This window comes from Empidonax traillii, unplaced genomic scaffold, assembly GCF_003031625.1.
Source record: "Empidonax traillii isolate 1590-97213 ecotype Southwest subspecies unplaced genomic scaffold, ASM303162v1 scaffold190:size869923, whole genome shotgun sequence".
Taxonomy (NCBI): domain Eukaryota; kingdom Metazoa; phylum Chordata; class Aves; order Passeriformes; family Tyrannidae; genus Empidonax; species Empidonax traillii.
Window position 1 is genome coordinate 184,030 of NW_020955383.1, and position 25,868 is coordinate 209,897.

At 37.3% G+C, this 25,868-nt stretch overlaps 2 protein-coding genes across 7 annotated transcripts in view; one reads left to right on the forward strand and one right to left on the reverse strand.

Moving 5' to 3' along the window:
* The window catches only part of SUPT3H (SPT3 homolog, SAGA and STAGA complex component), a 212,735-nt gene that overhangs the window by 182,557 nt on the left and 4,310 nt on the right, over positions 1–25,868 (reverse strand). For all 5 annotated transcript variants that reach the window (XM_027886601.1, XM_027886600.1, XM_027886595.1 and 2 more), the window contains exon 2: positions 19,051–19,145. In XM_027886601.1, the coding sequence (XP_027742402.1) occupies positions 19,051–19,145 (95 nt within the window). The remainder of the gene's footprint in view (positions 1–19,050; positions 19,146–25,868) is intronic.
* RUNX2 (runt related transcription factor 2) overlaps positions 1–25,868 on the forward strand; it is a 227,234-nt gene that overhangs the window by 16,103 nt on the left and 185,263 nt on the right. The gene's annotated exons all lie outside the window — the stretch shown is intronic.

Here is a 25,868-nt window from a genome sequence, read left to right on the forward strand (position 1 = left end):
ATTTTCACTTAATTAGAGCATTCTATACACACACATTTGTATCCATATATGTCTGTCAAAAGCAATAGATTTGAGTACTCCAGTCTGCGTACTAATAGAGAAGCAACTGTGACTACTGAGGAACCCTAAAACTTGATTTCAGTGTTTTCAGTAAGGGAAAACAAAGCCAGGAGGCAGCAGCCTCTGGGCTGCTTTACAGGGACTTCAGTAGGAAAACTGTAGAGATAAGGAAAAGTTATCTTTGACGTGCAACAGGGATTATACAACAAAGAGAGCAGCACCAGAAAACCCTTGTCCTTGGTGACAGCACAGAGGCTCAGGGTGGCCGGACCACCAAATGTCAGGCAACCCACACATTGTAATTTGGGTAACACAGCTTGTTTTCACGGCAACTCTGATAATTCTTCCACATTTCCCAGCAGATTAATTTTTTGGTTTAAAGATTCTCCACTCATTTTCTGATGGTGAAAGTAGCAAGAGAATGTCATTTCACAGTCAAATATTTTGACTCTGGAAAACTTGTCTTGTGGGGCTCTGCTCTCCATCCCTCACGCTTCTGATTTTCTCAACCTCAAGTCTGGAAAGAAAAGAGCACAGGTCTGGCCCCATTTTCAAAAGCCAGTTCTTGGCCATTGGTCTCCTCTTTCAAGGGTGCTTCCCAGCATCTTCACACTAGTCTACCATTTCCTCTATTTGCTGATAGAACAGGGCAAAGCTCCCACAGGAAGCTGATTCCAAATCTACTTGAAGGTGTTATGATCACAAATTAGATTCTTCTACTTTCAAAACGAGCAAAAAGAATGTGAGCACCTTACTAAAGGTTTTTCAACTGTGTGATTTTCACGTGGCAGTGGTTATCTGGTAAGCCTTTGAGAGCTCCTGGTCTCACAAAGAAGCCAGAGCCATTTGAAAATTCTAGACAGCTTCTTAAGAAAAAACTGAATATATCATTTCTTTAACAGGAATTTTGATGATTATGTTTTTGTTATACATTTGTTCAGTGCCTACAATAAAATACTGATCCATAGTTATGACCCTTATATGACAACAGAAATCAGTAACAACAGTAGAACTTTTATAAACAGCACCATCAGTTCAGCCTTGCTGAGCATCTGTGTGTTTTAGCCCAAAGTAAAGCTGCCCTCAAGCATCACTTATTTTGATGTATATTTGAGAATTCTGTTCTAAAAAAAAATAAATAATAGAAAGGCACACTGATGACTCACAACATCAGGACTTGGTAATTTTGGTTCTTGCTGGGAAGATGCTTAGCATCATTTTTCAGCAAAATGCTTCCATTTTCTTTGTGTAAGCATATTTTAAACCTGAGAAAAGCAATGCTAACAATTATGCCATTACCAAACATAGCTATTCTCTTCTTTGGGCTAGATCCTGAAAGTGTTTCAATCAGAAAATTGGTTTTGGCTGCAACTAAAAATTCAGAAAAAATTCAAAACATCTTAGAAAACTCACTGACTGGCTGGGTTGTATCAACAGCACCACATGGGATTTTGAACAAAAAGATTTGATTACTCTGTTTTCTCAGCCAGTTTCATAAAAGCAGAGTTTACACTGTATACAAAGTATTGTCCTGCATCTGCCTCCATACACAGACACTCTTCACTGAAAACACTGCCAGGCCTGAGATTCTGAATGGACTGAAAGGCTCAACCCACAGAGAGGCAGAGTAGCAAGGTGAAAACACAAGCAAAATGGATTAATTAAGAACAAATTAATTTCATATAAACCTCAATTATTCATTTCACAGAGAAACTGACTTTCTGCTGCCTAGTTTTTACTAATAATCAAAGCAACGTGGTCTCAGAAAAAAAACTGTGCTGCCTACATATTATCCAAGGGAACCTCAAAGGCAGAACTGAGTAGGTGTTGCAGAACAGAACGTTGCAAACTGTAGCTGATAATAATGACTCCCAAGAAAAATACAAGATATTCTAAGAGTCCACAGAGATATGCTATGCTCAGTTTTGTTTAGGTTAATATACTCAGCAGAGATGAGAGAACAGAAACTGTATTTATTCCAAGTTTACTATGACATCAAGCTGGAAGACACAAATATTTCGAGACAACACAATAGACTTGATCAATTAGTGAAAGTCCAAAACCAAGAGGATTAAACAGATCAGCGTAAAAGTGCAGATGCAGACTCGGAAAATGAGCTGTTTGGAAAAAGGTGAATAACCTTCTCAAGAATGGTAACTTTGAAAAAAATGTAAAAATTAAAGAGGGTCACAGGCTAAACTGGGGCCAGGTGTTCAGCTCATTCTCAGATATACCATCAGGTCTGCCTTACACACAAAAAGTAGGAGATGGCTTCTGCGTGTTTCACTGATCTGCACTGTTTCACTCAAAAAGAACTCTTTCACTTTTTTTTTTTCTCTTGGCCTGTTGGACACCAACTTTCAAGGGAGAAGAGGGAAAAAAAAACAAAACCCAAAACACTGGGAGAAAGTAAGATGTTAGTAGCAGTTTTAGAAACCATGATCAACATGAGAAGGGTTAAGGAATTGAGTAAGTCACTAAAAAGTGACTGGTAATCAACTCTTCCTTAGTACAGTGGTGAAAGACAAGGAGAAATCAGAAGCAAGGGAGTTCAGTACTCCATGACAGGTTGCAGCTATGCCATGTATGCCACAACAGGACTTGGATTAGCTGGGCCTGTTAGGTCTGAGCCCTACCTATGTAGTTCCTAAAATCTATTTGTGTCTTGAGACATTTACTTATTTTTTAAACAATTAGGAAGTGATAAAATACATCCTCCACATCCAGCCTATGTTCACATTATATCCAGAGTCACTGACACTCATTGGTCCTCCTCTACTATTTTATACAACACAAAAAAGGCAGTTTTTCACTGCATCATTTCTCTAGAGAAACAGGGGAGTAACTGCTCAAGAACAAAGTTAGTTCTGTGGAAATTGCCCCAAAATCTCCTTCACTAGGGAGTGAGGAGCAGATCAGACAGCTGGCTGTCAGGATGGTTTGGTAATCCTGTCTCAGTGACCCAAAATGGAAAAAGTGGAATCTTTTAGTTCCCTCCCAGTCCTACATCTCTTGTATTCAGTGACTAACAAGTAACACTCCCTGATAAAGGTAAGGGCTTTGGTACATCATCAACTTCCCACACAAAAACGTAGGATGGAAACCTTGCAGTGACTCAGCTGCTCTGAAGGATCTATTCTGAATGAAAAGGGAATAAATAACAGTTCAGCGAATACTATTTGTATCTCATTCCCAGCAAAGCCTAGGTTAATATACTACTCAAAATCCAAAATAATCCAAATAATCCGCTCACAGTCTGTTCTCACTATGTAAAGTTCTTTTACAATGCTTCCAGTTTCTATTACTGAATTTGGTAAGTGATGCACAACTCATTTTTAATCTGCAATTACAACAAAAAGGTCATAGAATGATAGAATTGTTTAGGTTTGGAAAGACCTCAGTTCACTGAGTTCAACCATTAGTTGTCAAACAAGTCAGTTAAGAACAGGAATCACTTCCACCTTTATTTTTTTCCTGTTAAGAGTAATGTTTAAATGTCTGCAAGATAACCGCTGTCAAGTTTTAAAAGCACCCAAATGTTGACTCCACAAACAAAAAAGAGTGGGGAAAAATAAGTTAAAAAAAATTAAAAATTGCACATCCTAATTGTGAGAATACACTGAACAATGAGTTTTATTTTTTTAACATTACACATTACTAAAAATGAAAATTCAAAACCTCTACTAAGTTACTTAGGCTTAGTCCTGCTTCAGTAATACAACAACTAGTTTAACTAGTTGTGTTTACAGCTGCCTCTTTTTTTTTTTTTTACAGTCAGATGGTAGAAATGGCCACAAGACTCAACTAATGGACTTCATTGCAAAGTGGCCCTGTTCTGGTTCAGATAAAATTTAGAATTCCTTTTAAAAAAATTAAATAAAATGTGCTTCATCTTTGGTAAAGGATATCCCTTGTAAATTTTAACAAAGGAGCTCAGTTGTCTGAACACTGATAGCTTTACAGGTAAACTACTTTCTGGCATTTCAATTCTAAGTAGATTTGAATTTAGTTCACCTAACTTTGTCTTATAAATCAAATTAATTACTTTAAGACAGAGGTCCTGACCAAGACTTAGGTATAAGAATTGGAATCACTTCTTCTGAGACTCATCATACCAATCCCTAAGGTTAAGAAGATATGAAGACAATCACACAGATCCTTCTACCAGCAGTCTCAAAAGACCAGCACTGAGACATATTGGTGAAAAGAAAGACCACTAACTCATCAAGACCTTTTTGAAAAAATACTTGACATTTCCATTTGGCAAAAAATAGACTTCTTGCACATGTTGCTGCATGAGCTCTAAGCAAGTATAATCAGAATAATTTCAGTAATTTAGATTGTAACTCCTGTACTGTGTGCAAAAACTAAACTGCAGAGTTTCAAAAGTGTGCTGATACTTACTCATTCCTTCAGTCCAAAAACACTTAAGTTTGGGGGTTTTGAAGTTTAAAACTCTCTGCAATAAATTTTTCTCCTCCTTTGGCTATAACAGGTGGACTGGTTTTCAAATTTCTCAAGTGCAGGAGCGACAGCCATGTTCTCACAATCAGCACTAAAACATTCCCAACATCTTTCTTTTCATCTCCAACAAGAAAGAAATGAGTCTTTCACCAATCACAAATAAAAACACATGAATATTACCTCTCCTATAGGATTAAAGTAGCAGCAGCTGTTCCTCATGCTTTCATCACCCCACATTTAAAGCAACAAAAGACTACCAAAATAGCAGTGACAGCTCTCATCAGCTGGAGAGGATGTTGGCTTTTCACTGTAGGGCATGTGAAGTGTTAGTGATAGAGCTACCAACACTCGTCTTTAATAGTAGCTTATACAAGAAACATGTGGCACACATGGAAAGCCACATGGCAAACTTACACGTAACAAAGGATGATACAAAGAAAAAAAAAAGTCTAATTCCTATTTTATTTTTATTAAGACAACTATCTTCACTTGTGTGTGAAGGGAGGAAGCAGTGTTGCCGACAGAGAAATCAGACATCCTTACAGATACCAAACACATTTCACCATCACCTACATCAATCACAGTGGAGAAAGCTTTATTAAAACAGATAAGGAAAGGACAAAGAGCTCCATTTAAAACTAGATGGTGTCCAGGAGTTTCTGCACAGGGCCTCGATTTCCAGTTGATAAAACAGTGTTATGACTTCCATGTTTCAAAAGGATCATAATGACAAATCAATTAATAACTTTCCTTGAAATCCTATGTCACTACACAGAGAAGTCTTTTTAAGAAGGAAACTAAATGCCCATTCAATAGTTCAATCAATCCATGTTTAAATAAGCCATTTGCAGAATTTTGGTCTATTTTTCTGGATTAATCTAAACATTCAAGAAAAATAGCTGGTGGTTTGGACTTTTGATTTTTATCTGTCTTAAGAATTCAAAGATAAATATTGCCATCCTAATCCTGGCTCCAGAAATATGCTTGACTTTGATTATTCAAACACTGAACTGCTTTTTCAAAAATAATTCTATAATTCATTAGAAAGAACCCCCAGAGTTTCATCTCCCCTTCTATAAATTGATCACTTATCTTTTCAGTCATCTGAACCATAACAGGACCCAACAGATACTGAGTTGTCACTTTAAATTCAGCATTGGGCACACAACTGCAGCAGTATGTGAAGGTACTACCTGGGCAGGCAGAGTGGAGGATCCTGCCAGTGCAAACTCACAGGCAGAGCTTGTTTTAACACATTTCTTTCCAAAAGAGAGTTTCATTCTTGAAGGAATAAAACTGGCATTGAACAGAGAAACAGAGAATAGAGAAGTTTGCCAACCTCTACAGAGCCTTTCTCTTGAAGTCACCAGATATGCATCGAGCCCTGTTTAACTTTGTATCAAAGCTGGTTCAGTTCAGCAGATTTTCAGTATTCACTACATGGGGCTGTTTCCTCGCAATTCCAGGGCACTTGGCATGAACAGACCTGCAAGTGCCTAGTCCAGGATCAATACTATTTCTGTAACTCTCCTAATTCATCCCATTCATGGACAACCAGCATTTATACCCTCATAGTCTTCAAAATTAATTTACATACAGCTACGTTTAGCAGCATTATTTGTATTAGACATTTCAGAGCTACATGGAGTTTGATTTCCACAACTGATCTGTCCGCTATCAAGAGTAAATTGGAATTACTAAGGCTGTAAATCAAGAGACAAAATTATTTGTCTGCCTTCAGTGCTATTGACTGAACTGCCTTACCAAATTATTAGATAAAATGTAGAAGAAAAACCTGATTGTAACAAATCTACCAACTATACACATTCATATTACACATTCAACTTACAGTTAGTAAGAGAGGGAAAAAAACACTAAATTCTTTAAAGTAATAGAGGAGTGGAAGGATATTAAAAAAAAAATGCATTCTCACAGATCACTCTCTTCCTTCATGCTAATATTTTTATTCCCATGTTTCCTCCTAGATAGCCAAGTAGATTCATATTAACTGGAAGTCAGCAAAATGTTATGGTTGTACACAAGCCTATATACACACATGCAGAGAAAGGAACAGACAAAATTTATTTTAATGAAAACATGAATACTTTTCTTTTTCCTAAAAAGATGGGGAAATAAAAAGGGTATTTTTTCACCCTTTCCAATACTTTATCAAGTCTCCAGGTTTGCTCAAACTCCTTACTTAAAAAAAAAAATCCCTTTTTAGTAGCCTTCAGCACTATAGTGGCCATATAAAATATACTCTGATTTTGACAGTAACACAAAACATTTTATCATAACCAAAGAGCAGGTCTGCAAAATAGTAGTTATCACTGGGTTTTGTGCAGGTTCTCCAAGAATTAGAAATAAGTAATAAAGAGTGTTTGTGGAGGTGTGGGGGGTGTTGAACATTACATATATTTTCAGGGAAATATGCAGAATTACTCCAATGTCTACATTTTAAAGTACAGATCTGCAGTAGCTTTGCAGTCCAGCAGAAAAAGCAGTCATAGGTAGGGAGTCACATATTAAACCACATTGCTACATACCTTCCATAAGGACTATGTATTCTCTCCTCAGCTTGGCTAGTGAAAGGGACTTTCCAGAAAATCAAAATCTAATATTATTTAGTAATTTTAGATGCTGCTTAATATTAAGGTCTAGTCTACATTTAAAAATATTTCCAGAGTAATTACAGTAGCTTGGCTATACTGGAAAAAGCAGTTTACTACTGTAGGCTACAGCAGTTAACAGAGTAGACTATAAAATAAAAGCACATTTTTTCTCATATAGTTGTGGAGCAACGAGATCTAAGGTCTGAATCTGGTAGGCTGGACCAAATGACCTCCAGACGTCCCTCTTAACCTTGTTTTTTTCTATTATTCCATTCTATGTTATTATTATTAAATTGGTGCAGAAATAATGGCAGTTTTGGGAATGAGTGTGTATGTGTACCCATTTAAATGAAAACTCACAGAATATGAGCACGCAAAAAAAGCACAGGCCAACCCTTCAGGTTCTTGATTTCCTGTGAGTAATTCAGAATATAAGAACAACACAACAATTAAAACTACAAGGTTGGTTTAGAAGGGATCTACCTCATTTGTAGAATTAACAGGCATCTTTTCTAGTACAAAAGTATAAACTACTTTAATAAGAAAAAAATAGCTTGCCATGAAATTCATTGGTTTTCCCCCACACTTAAAGCCAGTTACCTTTATTTATACTTTGTGGAATTTATTACTGTAAGACTTTTTTTTTTTAATCAGTATTTACACATCAGATTTTCATGTTATCTTGCTGTGTTTCACCAAGAGCACAAATAACAGTACTTAAGACTTGTACTAGATATACTAAAGGCTTTACACCCAAACAAGGAGTCAAATATAGACTGATCCATAATGAAGTATTACTGCAGTTTCTAAATGGATAGTCATGCTTTATTTCAGGACCAAAATACACTCCCTCAAAATGTTTTATCCAAATGGCTCTGAATCATAGTAAAAGAAAAACAAAGGACATCTGCTAGCAATATACCAGTGGGACAAAACTAAATAAGTACTTAACACACTGTCCTCTCCGGGGTCACAAAGCAGTCTACAAGGGGTCTACATCTTTCCTTCTTTTTTTCAGGGGTAGAACTGTCATGGCTGTTGCCTTTTTTAAGTAAGAAAAAGGTCCACTCACAAGCAATCCTGTGCTGCTTCAGAAATACTCATTCAGTCTAGAAGCGGAGGATGATTCAAAACCACAACTACTCAATTTTTTAAAGGTTGTACAAATCATGTTGGGGGAAAGGGGAGAAAAACAATCTGAGCTAAAAATAAGTAACAAAGAAACATTATCGTTCAGACAAGGGTACATTAGGTCAGAAGCTGCTGCTTTTTAACACCATACAGTCCTAAGAGCTTTCTGTTCGAAAACTGAAGAAGGAAAACAAGTCACCACGTCAAGGAGAGCAAATAAGTTGTTTGCTCAGCATTTTCTGCAAAAGAAAAAAAAGTTTTAAACACAAACTACACATCTCTGGTAGGGGTGATTTTCAAAGCTAAAAAAGGCTCATCACTGCTAACATCTTAAAGAAATGGCCCATGTTATTCTGTATAATAAACTAGCACGTCCCATCAGACCATTCTCCTTCTTGTCCCTTCTCCACCCACTTCCCACTTAGCCACTGGTCTTACTGCCACTTCTGCCATCCAGTTTTATCACAGCTGCAAAATTATTATTTCCCACTTCTACAGTCAAGCTAAAACAAACACTGTTCAGCCACTTCCCAGCCACGGGAGCTGTGGAGGGGAAGGTGGGTCCCCTTCTAATCACTGCAACACCTTCATGCATCATTATAGAAGGTCCTACAGAGACACAGGAAAAAATCAAATACTAGTCTACGTGATTTAAAATCAGCTTCATAATATACAGACACAGTGAGATTTAAATCTATTATATATGTAATAAAGTCAAATGGAAGAGTAAGTTGATTAACCTGAATTAGGCTTACAATAAAGCCATTTATACACTTGTATTTATAAAGTGCTAGAAACTATGCAGGAAGAGAAGTTATTCCATCTATCAGTATTTAGCTGGTTCATTGTAGGTCCCAGAGCCAGTGTGGGATTCAGGGATAAACTAATCACCTTACAGACCAATTTAGGGAGAACGTCATAATCTAAATTACTATGTTGAACTCACAGTGATAGAGGAAAAACAAGCACATTTCTCTGACCACTAAGGGTTATCGTGTATCTCCCATGAGAACATGTACCAGACTCGGCATCGGTTCCTCAAAACCTGGGAAGGATTATACAGATTTTGTGCTTTAGGAATAAAAAAACAATAATTAAAAAAAGAAAAAGGGTTGCCCTCCAAAGCCATGGAGCAGAGATCTGAATGAGCCAGAAACAGCACCTAGATGAGGAAGTTTGCCACCTTGGACACTGCAATCTGCAGTTTCCTCCTTCTCCTTCTAACTCCAGTCACTTACATTCTAACTTTACATTTTCAATTAATTCTCTAACATGACTGGAAATATTTCCACAGGATGGAATGACTTCAGAAGAATGAAAAAGACAATAACAGCTATAGTGCCCACTTCTGTTCTGTATGGATGAATAATGTCTGTAACAATATTGCATGATGACATGCACAACTTGTAGTGTTGAATTAAATGTGTGATGCAAGCAGCTGCAGTTTAAAGACTTTACAGCTCAGAACAGACATCTGCCAGTTATGGTCACAGCTGTAGTTAAACTGGCTTTTCAGGTTCAGTCTGCTAGAAATAAAGTATTACAATTTATTACACTGGGGAATTAAAAAAAAAAAAAAAAAGTAGAAAATGCTGAATTTAATTAACATTAATTTATGGCTTAAACAGTATCTGGTTACAATATATGTACATCTTCACTCAAGTAGGATAGATCGTTTCCAAATTTTATAATCTTTTACTTAGGTACTAGATGATACTTTAAAGCAACCTGTCAAAACTTAAAACCAGAAAGTTTCAGGAATATAAGCTCGGAATCCTGGAACCATATATCGTAAAATATTTCAATTCAAAACAAAATTTCAAACACAGGATCTGCTTCAGAAGCTGCGTGCAACTCAGCACTCAGTAGAACTGTGCACATAGTAACCTTAGAGGAACTGTTCTCATACTTAGCAAATCTGATTTCACAAATGAACTGCAAAACCTACATTAACTTTGAACTGACAAGAGAAAAATAAAGTACTAGTGGAGCAGAAACACAAGATACACATAAACCCAGACTAATGCTTGACTTCAGTTAATTTTGTTTATAGAAAAAACTGTTACCCAGATTAATCTCTCCAGTCTTCCCTCATAAAAACATCCTTCTTGTGTTTCTTTTGCAGGCTTTCAGTGCAAATGTAATTTTGAAATTAGTTACAGGAATGTTCCTTCATAAGTCTGTACAGACACTCAACAACTTCTTTGCTCTATGTGTGGGTACTACTCCATACATTAATTAGGATCCTCCATCACCTCCTGCCCCTTCATAAGTAGGGACAGGATACTCAGTAACAAAAACAAATTAAGAGAAGCAAGAGATAAAATGAATGCATTTCAGACTGTTTGACACTAATAAGGTCAAGTTCAGCCTGTCCTTCAAGTGAACTCTGCTACTAAAAGGTAAAATGAAACTGCGGTGCTACAGAAGGGAGGTCTAAAATACCCACACTTTAAAATGCGGTCCAGAAACATGGGAGCCTGGAAAATGAATGTCCAAATAGCTTCTTTGAAACTCACTCCATTTTCAGCTCTTACATCTTTTATTATGAGTTGTGCAAACCCTCTCAGGCCTCCTCAGCAAAATCCTGTTGAGCTGTGCACGGAGGAAACTCTGCCTTTAAAAGCTTGAAAATACCACATCAGGAAAAGCTGTAGTAACTTCTCTCTCTAACGAAACGTCCTCCCTGTATTCCATCCTACCTATAAAAGGAAAACTTAGCTCTGCCCCTCATTTTCTCTCTCATACCACTCTCACCTGATGTATTTACTGAGGAGGGCAGGAACAGCCACAACTGATCTGATAACCAGGCACTGCATCTGCTGCCACTGCCCCGCAGTCATTTCACTACTAAAAGGGGGTGAAAAGTGCCCTGGGCATGTTTGCAGAGAGGGATTTCAGCTCAGTAGGCTAAACTGGTTATTTTTGAACAGTGCAATCTCAGCACAATTCTGGGTTCAAATATGGTAAACAAGTATGGGACAGAATAGAGAAATTCTTGACAGTCCCAAATTACAGTCTGGTTAACCAAAGCGCTGCCTCAGCCAGGTCATTACTGATGTTTTCTTCCACCATCATTCCAAACGAACCATCCAAGGTCAGATGATTTTACTGATCAGCTTCAAAGCAGAAAGGGATAAGCATACAGCCAGAAGAGATATAAGGTAACAGTCATAACAGGTTTGTGTGAATACTACCATATCTCATCATAAAGTAAGATAAATTACTATTAATAATAATATTCAGGCTCATTGTGTTGCATGCTAGACAAGTTCTGGACCACTTTATTAAAAACAATCATCTAGACTGTCTATTCAGCATAACTTTCTAGTCACTATAATCATTTACTTGTTTCAAGTAGAATCAGGGTCTGCATGTGCTCAGCATTCCATGAAACCCAAGACATACGAAAGCCAACACTCTAAAACCCTTTTTTCCTGGGGAAGAACTGAAGCTGGCATGAGGGGAAACCTCCTGAGGAACCTGGCATGAGGGGAATGGCAGCTCTCACATTTATGCTTATATCTGCCTCACAAGGCCAAGTCAAACTGATACATCTGAGTATAACAGAAATATAAAATAGTAAAACCACAAAATAATCAAGGGCATGGTTTAACAACTGCAAACTGGACTTAGCAACAAAATCCACTGTCACCAAGAGAAATAAGAAAATTCCTGTTTTGAAGACTGGGATAAAGTTAGATGTTTATCAAAAACCAAACAGCCACTGACTGTAACAGCTCACAAGAAAGATTTTGGACAAGATCTAGAAAATCAGACAGGGAATATATTTTAAAAAATACCTTAAGTCATATAATAATTCAGGTTAAATATTCAACAGTAAATTATGTCCAGTAAACACCAGGAAATGCATACTGTGCATTTTTTTTTAGTTAGCATGTAACCTGAGTGACTTGAAGTATTTGGGTGATACTTATTCTGATATTCAAAACTAGACTGACATACAAACACAAGCCAGTCTGGCACAGCACACCTGCAGGAATCACAGCATTTCTTTAGTCTTACACATGGTGGGTATCTCTTCAGCAGCGAGTGACAAGTTCCCTGAATTTTCGCACTAATAAGGAAACACTTTTAGCACATAAGCACTGTTATTATCAAACAAAATTTACACTTGTGTATTTGAAAATAAATTTAGCATCAAATGCTAGGGAAAAAAAAAAAATCAGGGAGATCTTGCAGAGCATTCAGTGCTGAAGAAACAGTAACTCAGCTCAAGTCAGGAGGAGTTACCAAATACATCAGGGAGAGAAAGGAACACTTCGGAGATCATACTTCTGATAATTTCACCTCACATTCAAAAATTTAGAGTGCTATTCCTTAGGTTGTTGTCATCTCAGAATGGAAGAGAAATCCTAAATAATTAGAAGAAGCCATAAAATAATTTATTTGATTGACAAGGTACAAGGTTGCAACACACAACAAAGAGCAGCACCGAGTACACTGTATAGATCCCATTGCATGGAATTTTATTTCCTATACACAATGTAAGTCTGAAATAAAATATGCTCAAACTAAGGACTCCATGAGTGACCAGGGGTCTAGAATCATTCTTTACTACCTATTCTGAACTGGGAAATATTATTGACAATATTGAGGGACCATTCAAATGCTTAGTAACAGGGATCATGGTAAATATCCCAAGAGTCACGCAGAGAGGTCCAAAGACACTTAAGGAAATAAAGGTTAAAAAGAACTGGCCCCCAGTCCCTATCAAGTCTCTCCCATAATTTGCTAGATGTTAAAGGAAAAAATATTATAAAGAATATATTCATAAATAAAAAGAGAATACGAAGATTTTTATTGTTTTTAGACCTCTACTGCACACTAACATAACACTGAAGCATATCAGAGATGGGTATAAACTACAGGCTGGAGAAAGTTGAGTAAACACCCAAACCCAATTTCACTCTCTGGAAATACACAATCAATTAGCAGCAATATTAAACTTGGTATTTTATCAACGTATACTATTATACTCCAAATATAATAGATAACCAGAAAGCCTTACAAAAATCCAATTAAAACTGTTTTTTCCAGTACTCCCATCATTACAATTTATCTTTATAGCCTTGTAACATCAAATTTTGATTTTTGGTATGAAACCAAAATAACTGGGAATCTAAGTTTGATTAATTTTATATATATTCAAGAGACATAAAAAGAAAAAGAAAAAAAAGGCAGTTTTTAATGCACATTATTCCCAGCATTACCAGACAATCAGGGCATTGTGGCTGAATATATTTCAGCCCCTTGATTCAGTTTAAGTAATGTATTATCAAGCTGATGATTCGTGTTGCCACAAGCCTGAAGGATAAATATGGTCACCCATTTACCTAACTATGGATTTTTACAGAATTTTTATATCAGAAAAGAATACAGTTTGAGCAGGTATTTAAGGTTTTCTTACAACACCTGCATCCTCGATAGCTACTTCCTTGCACATCAAATGAATTCCCGTAACGTCAGGAAGGCTTTATGTGTCCCATTCCTGCATCCACCCTGATGGACTTCAAGCTGTTGGTTTCAGCCAAAATAAACAGGTTCCTCATAGAATTTTCATTTTGCTCTGATTTAAAGCTAATAGCATTTTCAATCAGCTTGCACTGTCGTGGTAATACAGCCTATCACTACCAATGACAGTAAGACTCAAAACATGCAGTACACGAAAAAAACACACTCTTTAACGTGCAAGTTTAACCAGCTAGTACTTTATACAACAGAATTCAAAAGTTTATCAATCTGGAGCCCAATCCCACAAATGTTCAGCTGTCATAAAATTACTGGCTCACCCACAGCATCAAGGGTGTAGGAAACTGAAGTGCTTGATTCACGTTAGTTTTAAATATGTTTGCCATCAGAAAATCTTATGTGACTTTTAAAAGTATTCCTTTGATAACTTTAACTAATCTTGAGAACGGCCTCTGCTCCTTCTGCATATGAGTGTTCAGGGCAAAAAAAACCGCAATGAATCAATAAAAACAATTTGTCAATTACCATCAGATCATGGTAATTAGTATTTTTGTAAATAGTTATAAGAGTTTTGAGAAATCAAGAAAGGGGGAAAACCTCTCTTTATATCGGCAAATTGTTTAACACACGTCTTAAGACTGTCAGGGTTTCCAGAAACTCACTCTTTAAGTAATGCTTATATTACAGATTAGATGATCTCTACCAAATCACAAATTTTAATGTCTACTGTGAAATCATGGTTATGAATCTACTGAGCAGAACTATAATTTAAGCACAACTCACCTCATATTAGCAGTGAGTTTGGAAACAGGCTGTAGATCAGCCAAACAAAGTTTTAAAATAAACCTCGGCAAAACACACTAAATGTGCTAAAAGCTTTTCTTTTTTTAATTATTAACACCTACTGCTGTACATTCTGTGGTAGCATAATAAAACATCCAAATACAAATAAAGGATGTGGAAGTCAAAGCAAGATCTACACAGCACTTCGCTGTTTCAAATTGGTATGAGATAAATATCAGGTAGTTCCAAAGCCTAAACAGTTAAAAGCCAAATACAACCATGCAAAAGGTAGTGCACTGTAAACTGATGTGTTTGGGTGATCTGTGACAATCTGATTAAGGAATATTCTTCTTAAGGTAATCAGCATATTAAGCACCACCACCAATTGCCCAGTACTATTTAGACATCAAAGACTTGTTTTCCTGAAAAACACAAAAATTTCTTCAAATCCAAGTACATATCTTAAATATTCTTAATGGAGAAATAGAACCATTTTATTAGTAAAATATCTATGTATACAATGAAAACCTTGTACACAATTTGAGAGCTTTTCTGCAGTATTTTATGATTTCAAGATCCCTATACATTTCCTGCCTTCTTAAATAAATCAGAAAAACATTTCTGAAATTATCATAAAAACATTTCCAGGTTTATCATAAAAACACAGTTCTGCAACAGGATTCAGCTCATTCCCTAATAATGCTGTGGTTCAAAACCAGGTGTAGTGTATTTAACAGATGTAAGACATGAATAACCTCCTCACTTTAAAAAGGATCAACCACAAGCTTAACATTACATATAAACTTAAGCATTCCAGGGAATCAAACCCTGACTCAGCACTTCAGTGCTGCAAATTATAAACTAATCAAAGATCTGACCTTCCAACCACGAGATTCTTATCCACAGATTTACAGATCTTGCTACTTGGTTATGGCAGGATTCTATATTCTTCTTCAAAAATACTATTTCTCTGTGTTCCCTCCGCCTTTCAAGTCCCTGAAATCCAACAGCCCATTTTTAACATCAGCACAAACTACCACATGCCATTCTGGATTAGCACTTAATGTCTCCATCAGAATCATTTCTCACACGTTCACCCTCTTGCTGCACAAATGCTTTTGCTGAGAAAGGCAGGAAAAGTTGAAGTTACTCTTCAGATCAATCCATAGGGATGACAATCAACAGGAAATAGGTGACTCTACTCAACTTCACAATAACAAACTAGGTAGACACAGCTTCTATTTTCTTTTCTTTAAGTAGTTGTTACCTTTTTTGCACTGTAATGCTCCAGTCTTTACTATCTCCCAGGATCTTAAGATGTCAGCATGGATTTGTTATAAACTGCCTAAATGGGAGAATCCGAGACTTCCTAAATCATGTAGTTTATAAAAAATGTCAGCTTCTGTCAGAGCATAGGAAGTTCTTCCAAAGGCACAACTTCATTTTATGGCCCAGGCCAAAGGAAACAGTTGTCTTTTTTTTTCTCTACACAGTTCATCCCTGGCACTTTATCATTTTCAAAAATCTCTCTTTTTTTCCCCAGCAAACAATAAAAATGTAACTTTCAATGTTCACATCACAGTCAAGGAATTTCTTCAGTTCCTGCTGGTTTAATGAAGCTGTGAAAACTGTTACTCTAAAGCACAGCAGATCTGTTTGCACAGCTTTCAAAGGATAACTGCACCAGTTCTGAAGCAAAAGGAAAATGTCTATTCCTTCCATTTCTATGGCCAACAATAACTTCTACGTTCTGACAGAATCATGTGTACACTGGCGGGGAAGGCAGTTTCAAAATACTTTATCAGGAAGTCCACAATTCAGTAAAACCCAGGCTCCCCAGACACTGATCCAAATTGATGCACAGGCTGCAACTCTGAACTTCAGGGCTGCTGTTTTGTCTTTTAAGCACAGTTACAGTCACTTTCTCCACCGAGAATAACACTTGTATTTTTCAGTGCAGATCACTTTAATTGATGTGAACAATAACCAAACAGAATTCTCTTGAAGGAGACCACTGATATTGTTGTACCTGAAGAGAACTCAATACAGCAGAACACTGGGTTTGTAACAACTTACTCATCTACTTTAGATGATTCAACACACAGGGAAAAAAAAAAAATCAGTATCCCATTTACATTAAACTGAAAAATACTCCAGTGGAATGTATCCCATGCTACACTGGACAACAATCTATCAGTCTCTTAAGGTCATTTAACTGAAAACAAATTGCATCTTCCATTGTTGAAAAGGGAACTCCTGATGGAATTTCACAGAGGTGAGAAACTCCTTATGTATCTGCTGCCCACCTGGCAATTCAGGTCAGAAACTGCTACACAACAGTGAAGGTGAATCTGCAACGTGTGACTAAAAGCAAGGCAGAGCTGTTCTCACCACCATTTAACCTGCCTAAAATCCTGTATCCCCTAAAAGTAGCAACAAGAACCCAGAGGGAACTGGTAGGAACAGGCTGAGTGTGAGTGCAAGGCAGGTGGGGGACTTGGCACATGACGTGGAAAAGATCTGCCTTTTTTTTTTTTTATTTAACATTGCCATGCCCATAACTGAAACAAAACAAAAAGAAGTTCTAATGTAGCCTGAAGTGACCTAAGACACCTTTCTGGTTCTAAATTAACTCCTTCACAAGTAAAAAAGAAAGAAAAGCAAAAAGCATTTCTAATATGATGCAGCAATACTAAGATATATATTTCTATTACGTTACAAAGCCAAATGCAGGCTTTATGTAGGTAAATTATTATCTCTGGGGTTTTGAAATTCTTTAACCTCTTTATGGGTACAGGAGGCAACTGGCACAAAAAATACTCATATACTTATAAATAAAAGTAAAGCTTTGACATTTTTCTTCTCCTAATCTTAAGGTCTAAAATAATGGAAACAGGAAGGAAGAGAGTAGAACTTTCAGATAAGACTACCCAAAAATGATAACTCACACAAGGTAATATATTAAAAGCCACATGCAAGTAAACTAATAGATGATTCAACAATTTATGACCTAAAGTAAAATGATCAAAAGGGTGGAATCATGGTAACATGCAGGAAACATCTGTAATTTTAATAAATATGTTGTCCCTGTAATTAAAACATAGTTACAGATCTATGGGTTAGAAGGTGGATGCTGTAACTATTTTGATTTATATATGGCTGATTAAAAATTAATTAAAAAAATAAGAAGCAGCAACACCGTAAAAAGCAGCTTTCCAACACTGGAAAGATTACTGAAAAGTAAAGATCACTCCAAGTAAAGATCACTAGTCTAAAAGTCACAGTTAAGTCCATCCTTCTTTATCTCATCCTATCTCAAACTACATCCTGGAGACTATTTCAGAGCCAACACTTTAGTGAAAAGAGCCAATGATTACCACTATCCTTTGAAACTACGGATTTATGTGTCAGTACTCTGGGATTAGTTTACTCCATTTCATTTTCAACTCTGACAAACGAACAAAGGGAAAAGTCCTGTAAGACACTTTTGCAAGGTTTCATAAAGCAAAGCTCCCTTTTATGTGCCGCTGACCTCAGCAACTGCCAAACGTGCATCCTCTCCCCCCACCTCCATAACTAACATTCCCAATCATGCATTTTTTAAATGAGCACTTTAGACACGAGCCATTGCAGCCTTGCTGGTTAGATGTCTGAGTTTTAAGTTGAAACATTCTTTAAAGTGTTTGATAAATCAGAGCACGAAGCCACATGGGAACAGGATCATTACTTGCCATCCCCATAGTTTACTGTCTTGGAAACACATAGAAAGGGGGAAAATGCTGTGTAATGGCAGGTCAAACTGTCTGATCAACTTGATACTTTTCTACAAAATGAAGATTTGCAGCCAGCCCAGTGTAGCAGATTACCAGTCAAGATAAAGACTTCTTCTAAGGAACCCTTCTGATTATGCAAGTACCTTTAAGACCAACAAAACCCATCTATTTAACAGCATGCAAGGCTTTAGAAGTTATAAACTAAAAAAATCATGTAATGCCACAGCTTGGAACTGGGTTTCTAAGAATCCACGTTCATTTAAAGGAATAACCTATATTTTTAAACAATTTTACTTCCTGTCTGCTAAAATCCAAGTATTCCATGTCATAATTCCATTAGCACTATTATGATCTCAGCAGTCTACCTCTCTGTATTAGCACTGAAAGATGATAGTACGAAATATTTCTTTACAGCAGTAAATATGACAACAGGAAGCTTAGTTTTCTTTGATGAAGGACTGAGAAATATAGGTCTCTAAAGACTTCTATAGGATACATTAAAAATGCATTTCTTTACTCAGCAGTATTTTCTCTCCTTTCAGGATAGGGTGTGGTTTTGATTTATCCAAGTCACCTCTGAATGCTTTACAAATCAGAAGTAAAATACTAACAGCTCCATCACTAATACCCACTCTTTTTTCCCCCTCATCACCCTTATTTACACATCCTAAGAAACCATCTGAAAGATGAATACACAAGGCAGACATTACCAGATATTCTGACTGGTTACTCACATCATACTCTGCAATTCAGGGGTAAAGCTGGTCGATTTTCTTCCACTGCTTGAAGAGACTACTGTTGACATCGGGCTGGCCACAGTGCTGCTCATCTGAGTAAACAGAGAGATAACAGCACTTAATACTTGTATTTCGTTTCCAAGAGAGCACATGTAGGTTTCGCGCTACTTATTCAGAATAGAATAAAAGCTATTAGGGGTAGAATTGCAGGCAAAGGTTCTGCATGCAAAAAGAATCCCATGTGAGACACTGCAGAAAATGTAAGAGTTCATGTTTACTGCAAGCAAAGTGTTGGAAACGTGCACTGTTTCTGAAATACCATTTAGAGGTATTCTAGGAGCACCAGTGGAGAAGCATTAAGATCAAAACACCCCTGTTCTGGAATAGATGGTACTCACAGGCACCAGTATCTTGCTACCCTAACCATCCTCTTACATTCCTGCAGTATCCTCAACATTAGTGAATCACATCCACTGAACTAACAAGGAGCAAAAGAGATTCTCAGAAAAAGCTAAAACTTGATGAGCACAGACATCACAACCTTCCTTTCTAGAACACCAGCTTTACGTACACACACTAAAATCCTTAAAACAGAAATGCATTAAAAAGAATAAGACTTGAACACCATCATACTTATAGGACTGAAGGGACTATATTTATTCAAAATAGTTTACAGCTTTTCTATGTAAATTTCTCATTCAAAAACTCCAAACCAAAACCAGTACAATTTTATTCTATGAAGTAATTAGTGCATCTACATTTTCCTCTTTAACAATATGCAAGTCAAATGCCTTTGAACTATTTCATTTTAAAAAAATACTTAATTTACTAAAACACTGACTTAGCAAAACTGAGCTATGGAAAACTCCACAAATATGTAAAAGGGGGTTTCATTTTTCCCTTAATGTTTTAACAAAAAACTGCACACTGTGTAAGTCTCCTGATAAACAGGATATATTCCCACTACATTTCTTTCTCTTCTAGCTTGTTACACACAAGTAACAGTTGACTTGTACTGCTCATTTCTTGTACTATTAGTTGTAGCAGTAGTTGTGACAATAAAAGCTATATGCTGATATAATTTGCTGTGCTGTAAGAGATGCCTTCTCCACTCTAAAGTCCAAAGGTTAAGATAGATTACTTTTCTAAAAAGCAATCTTAAACTACAGGACCAGATTTATATTAAATGCCATTAAAAGCATTGCTATCAATCCCAAATATTCTGCTTTGGTTGAAGAAAACTTATACTAGTCTAAATACAAGCCATAAGACACCTTCAAAAAGTAACATGTGCTTTGAAAGGCTGATGACACAACAGCAGCTGGACAAACAACAAAAAAATAAGCCGTTCATGCTTTAGATGGAATCATAGACTTGATTCCAACCATTAACCTGGCACTGCCAAGTCTACCAGTAAACCTTGTCCAATGTCTTTTAAATCCTTCGAGGGATGGTGACTCAGTCACTTCCCTGGGCATCCTGTCCCCATGCCTGACCACCCTTTCCATGAAGAAACTTACCCTAATGTCCCATCTAAGCCTCCCCGGCACAACCAGAGGCTGTTTGCTCTTGACTTGTCACTTGTTACCTGAGACAAGAGTCTGACCCCCATCTCGTTATGCCTTCATGTCAGGGAGTTGTAGAAAGCAAGAAGGTTCCCAAGCCTCCTCCAGGCTGAGCCCGCCCAGCTGCTCCTCATTGGATTTGTGCTCCAGAGCCTTCCCCAGCTCCATTGCCCTTCTCTGGACTCGCTCCAGCACCTCAATGTCTTCCTTGTCATGAGGGGCCCAAAACTGAACCCAGGGTTTGAGGTGAGGCCCCACCAGTGCCCAGCACAGGGTGACAGTCACTGCCCTGGTCCTGCTGCCACAGGCCAGGTACCAGTGGCCTTCTTGGCCACCTGGGCACACGCTGGCTCATGTTCAGCCTCTGCCAAACAGCAACCCCAGGACCTTGTCCAGCAAGCAGCTTTCCAAACACTCTGCCCCCAGCACTGCACCAGGTTATTGTGACTTAAATGCAGGACTCGGCCTTGTTGAACCTCACAACCTTGGCTGGTTGATCCAGCCTGTCCAGATCCCTCTGTACAGCCTCCCTACTCCCACCCAATTTGGTGTCATAAGTTTACTTATTTTTATTAATGCTTTCAAGTAGATTTTCACAGGCTTCTGTACATCTTCAAGCAGATTCTAATTTAGGGCCCCATCCTGCAAGCACTTATGCACATGTGTAATTTTAATCAAAAGTTTGCTCCCACTAAAGTCTGATTTTAATCACATGAGTAGTTACACACTAGGCTTCAGTGTTGCCATAATCAGCAATTACCAGAGTCACAGAACCTAAACAGTCAAATTAGTGAATTTTAAAAATTAAAAAAAAAAAAAAAGTTTAAAAACTGCATAGCCTACAAAGACGTAAGGGGGCTTTAAGTTTAGGGCTTTTTAAAACTAATTTAATTTAATATCATATATACAGCTATTTACTTTGACCATCTATGGCAGACATTTTGCTTTATCCATGAGGTTCTTTTCTGCTAACTTATGAAGCATTCTCCCAAAATTCCCAAAAACCATGGGACAATTCCACAGTTGCCTCCTCGCAGTGTAAGATTTGTGATTCATGCAAGTCCTGTTTTGGGGTAAATCCTTTCCTAGCTTCCTGCCCTCCAAGTAGACAAGAACAGTTTAATTAAAAAACACTTGTAGGACTGTAGATGTGTGCAAATATCAGTAGGCTTGAGAGCCGAAACCTTATTGGCTACTGCTTCACTAAAAACTTGATCTTCCTATTGCAACCAAATGATTTAGCTTTCAAATCAAGCAGGTGTACAGCACTTTCTTGACATAAAAAACCAACAGCTTGTCAGGCTTCATCAGACCCTTTACAATAATTACTTCCACAGCCCACGTTTTGTTTGATGGTTTAGATAATTAACTTCTTTACACATCAAAGTCCCATCCTCCGTATGTTCTATTTCCTTTCTTCCGGACATTAAAAAAAAAGAAAAAAAAAATCATTCAAAAGCAGAAGCACTCTCAAATCAATTTTCTTCAATAAGTACAGCTATCATGGAACTGAAAAGCTTACAGTAATCTTCAATGGGTCAATATACTGTATTTGTTTTAACTCCAAACTGAAATGCAGCTGTTTGCCATATTCTACAAAATGAATTCAGATGTTCAGATTAGGCCACAGATTATTTCAGTGTGCTGTATTTTAATCATGAACTCTAGAAAGAAGATAATTTCTGATTAACACTATCTAGACTGGTAATTATGAGTTTGTATCCAAAGAGGTCCAGCTTTTATAAATTCTTTACCTAAAAGTAAAATATTGCAATCAAATGTATAGTTAAAAATGCATAGTAAAATGCGTATATAATAATTCATATATTTTAAAGCATCTTTTATACTGAAGAGTCACAACAGAAAACAGTATTTGTTCCATATAAATCAGCAGAACAAAAGAGTTCTCAGTGGAGGGAATCAAATTTTAAGTCATTTCTCATCAGGTTCAGGCCCATCCCTCTCACCACAGTGAAGCATCCAGGCAGACTTCCATTTCATAGCCCTCCTTCATGTCCATATCAACCCTGAAATTACCAAGCAGTGCTAACTCACACTGACTCTTCTACAGTAAATAAGAGATATCTGTATAACCCATCTATTTTATCAAGAGCAAGCTGAGAGACATATAAAATTTGAAATTCCACTGCTCCTAAAACGTGAATTTAATATACAGGCCACACATTTAGACAATAACAGTAAATCACAAAATCTGCAAGCGGTCTCATGTTATTTGGGATATACATACAGCAGTCTAAACGTACATGTATACATATAGAGAGAGAGAGTGTCATATACCAGAATAGTTGGGGTTAGAAGAAATCTTAGAGACCACTTCATTCCAACCCCCTGCTGTGGACAGGACACCTTGTTGCTCCAAGCCCCGCCAAGCCTGGCCTTGAACGCTTCCAGGGATCGTGCAGCCACAGCTTCTCTGGGCAACCTGTGCCAGTGTCTCACCATCCTCACAGTAAAGAATTTCTTCCCAATATACATAATCCCACTCTCTTTAAGCTTAAAGCCACTGCCTCATATCCCATCATTATGCACCCTTGTCCAGAGTCCCTCCCCAGGTCTCTCAGAGCCTTTTTAGGTACTGGAAGGTGCTGTGAGGTCACCCCAGAGCCTTTTCTTCTCCAGGCTTAACAACATACACTCAGTCCACAAGTTTCTTGAAATATTGCTCGAACACTTTCACCAAGCACCATCGCCAAAATGTCACATGGAGATCCAAGAGAAAGGTGCATCCAAACAATCACTAGAGAACAGTCCTCCAACACACTGTTGGACAGCTGACCTAAACTCCCTCAGGAAGAGCAAACATTAATAGTAATATGGTTTTCACTTCACCGAAAGAAAACACCTAAGTCTAAACTGGGTCTGTTTAAAACAACAGTGGATTTGCACAGATTATATCTGGTGCCTCTGTTACAGGCCAAGAAAGGTGAAGAATTACCAAAAAAAACCAGTAGTGTCCCTGCATAACTTTTTGCACTGAATAACAGAGCAGAAGTTACCATCCCAATGACTTAATTCATGAACATACATCTAATGTGGTTATCACATCAGTCCTCTTCTCTTGCCTTTCATAAACACATTTTGCATATAAACTGAAACCATGCAAAAATTTAAAGACTGACAAATTTTCATTTATATAAACCCAAACAAAACAGGAAGGAAATAAAGGCCAAGATGACTATGAATTAACAAAAAATTAAAATGAATGCTTTTGTTTTCACACCCTTTATTTGAGAGTAATTAGATTAACTAGTCTGCTGCCACTGAGTATTTCCCTATATGCATGGCCTCACCAGCTGACAAGAGTGTAAGATAACAGTCTCCTGGAACTGGAGATGTAACAACTTAATTAAATACAGGAAATACAGATTATTTTCTTTTTAGTGCATTTCTTTTAAAAAACAAAAACACAGCCACAACTCTTGCTGAACATGTGCAAGACCAGCTTTCTGAGTGCACACTCAAAATTATTAAAAAATAAGACAAGGTTAAAAAAACCACCGATAACCCATTACCAAATGCAAGAGTACATATACTGTTTTGCTAATCACCCACTCTCCCAGTAAAATGGGAAAAGTGAAAATAAAAACACCAAGTCTTTAAGTTCTCCTGAGCTGTTCAAGCAGGCTGGAACTAGAAACACTCTAAAAGGTCACAGATATGCACAGGGCATGAATGGTCTAAATTTTACAACAAATTAATGACTCCAAGTATAAAATGAAACTACATTATCATCCTCAAGCCTGTCCAGGTTAAAAAAAAAAAAAAAATCAGCAATAAGTAGGAAATGGCTTTGCTTACACGCAACAGGATGAATAACTTTCATATTCCCTACACACCACCTCTTCAAAAGCCAAGTAGATAAAGCAAAGGCCCAAAGTTTCAGGGAACAGTCAGACCAAATCCAGGATTAGGAGCCATCTGTGGGCGGGCAGTGACACATCTGCACCAGGTCTGCACACAAGAATATTGTTCAAAGCTGGGGATGCAATCTCAGCTTTCTTTCATTTTTAATTAATTAACAAAGTATCACAAAGCAAAATGCATGCACTATTAATGCTAAGGATAACACATTACATCTGCTGCTGCTGCTTCCATTTATTGCTTCATAGACTAGTTGCTTATGGCAGTTTTATTTTAAAGTGAATACCAAAAAGAAAAATTCATCTTATAGCTGTCGATGCCCAGCCCATCTTTCACCACCCAGACAAATAAGCATCTCATCTTTAACCATGACACTCTTTCTTGGAACAAAACATGCTTGAGAAGCCCACACGAATACAAGGAACACAACGGAACATCATTCCCCCCTTTCCATTTAAAAGGCAACTCAGTCATTTGTTCCCATGGAGAAGTTATAGAAGAAACACGCACGGCTGATAACAAAGGGGAAACCAAATTTTCTAATACACGTAGGCATAGATTTTGGTCCAAAGAATAACATGTATCCTAATGGCTTTAAAACTGCTCAGTATCCCTGTGGAGATAAAATAACCCTTCATGTTCATTTCTACATCTCGTAACATATCTTTGTGCATTAATTTTACTGAAGACTTTAAATGAAAGCAGGAAACAAGCACAACGCTCTGACTTTGCAGGGAAGGAAAAGTCACTAACCAACCTCAGAGTAAAATATAACCTTCTGACTCCACTGTGTGTAACAACTGCTGTGTTTTACCCAAAATTGCTCTGCATGTCCTCATATTTTAAGCTATTATTTGTCCACCCATGAGTTAGACAGGACAGTTATTTAAACTTCTTCTGAAACAGACCACAGAAAGGTCTAGACTACTGAAAGAATACTAATATACAGATGTGACTGTTTTACTTGAGACTGGGAAACACAGCGCAAGCTTACATGAGAGCTCTGCCTCCACATCTGGAGATGTTTACAAACACTTCTCTCAGCATTGCTAGCTCCAGTCTAATCAGAGCTCTGTCCTTCCCCAGAAGTGATATATTTATTTTTGAGAAGAAAGCAGGGAAAATTAATCTAATGTATACGCCCACCTCCCTCTGAACTGAGCATGCACACTTTTTGCTCCGTGCCACATCTGGCAGTTAATGGCACTGCAAATTAAGCATCAATGACCTTCTTTCCTTTCCTAAAAATGCTTTAACAAAACAGCGCAAAGACCAGACAACCTGTAACAAACAGCAAAGTTTCCACAGCTTCCAGGAGTTGGCTCCTATAACCATAACTTTATTTGAACTAGCAATTGTCTTTTCATA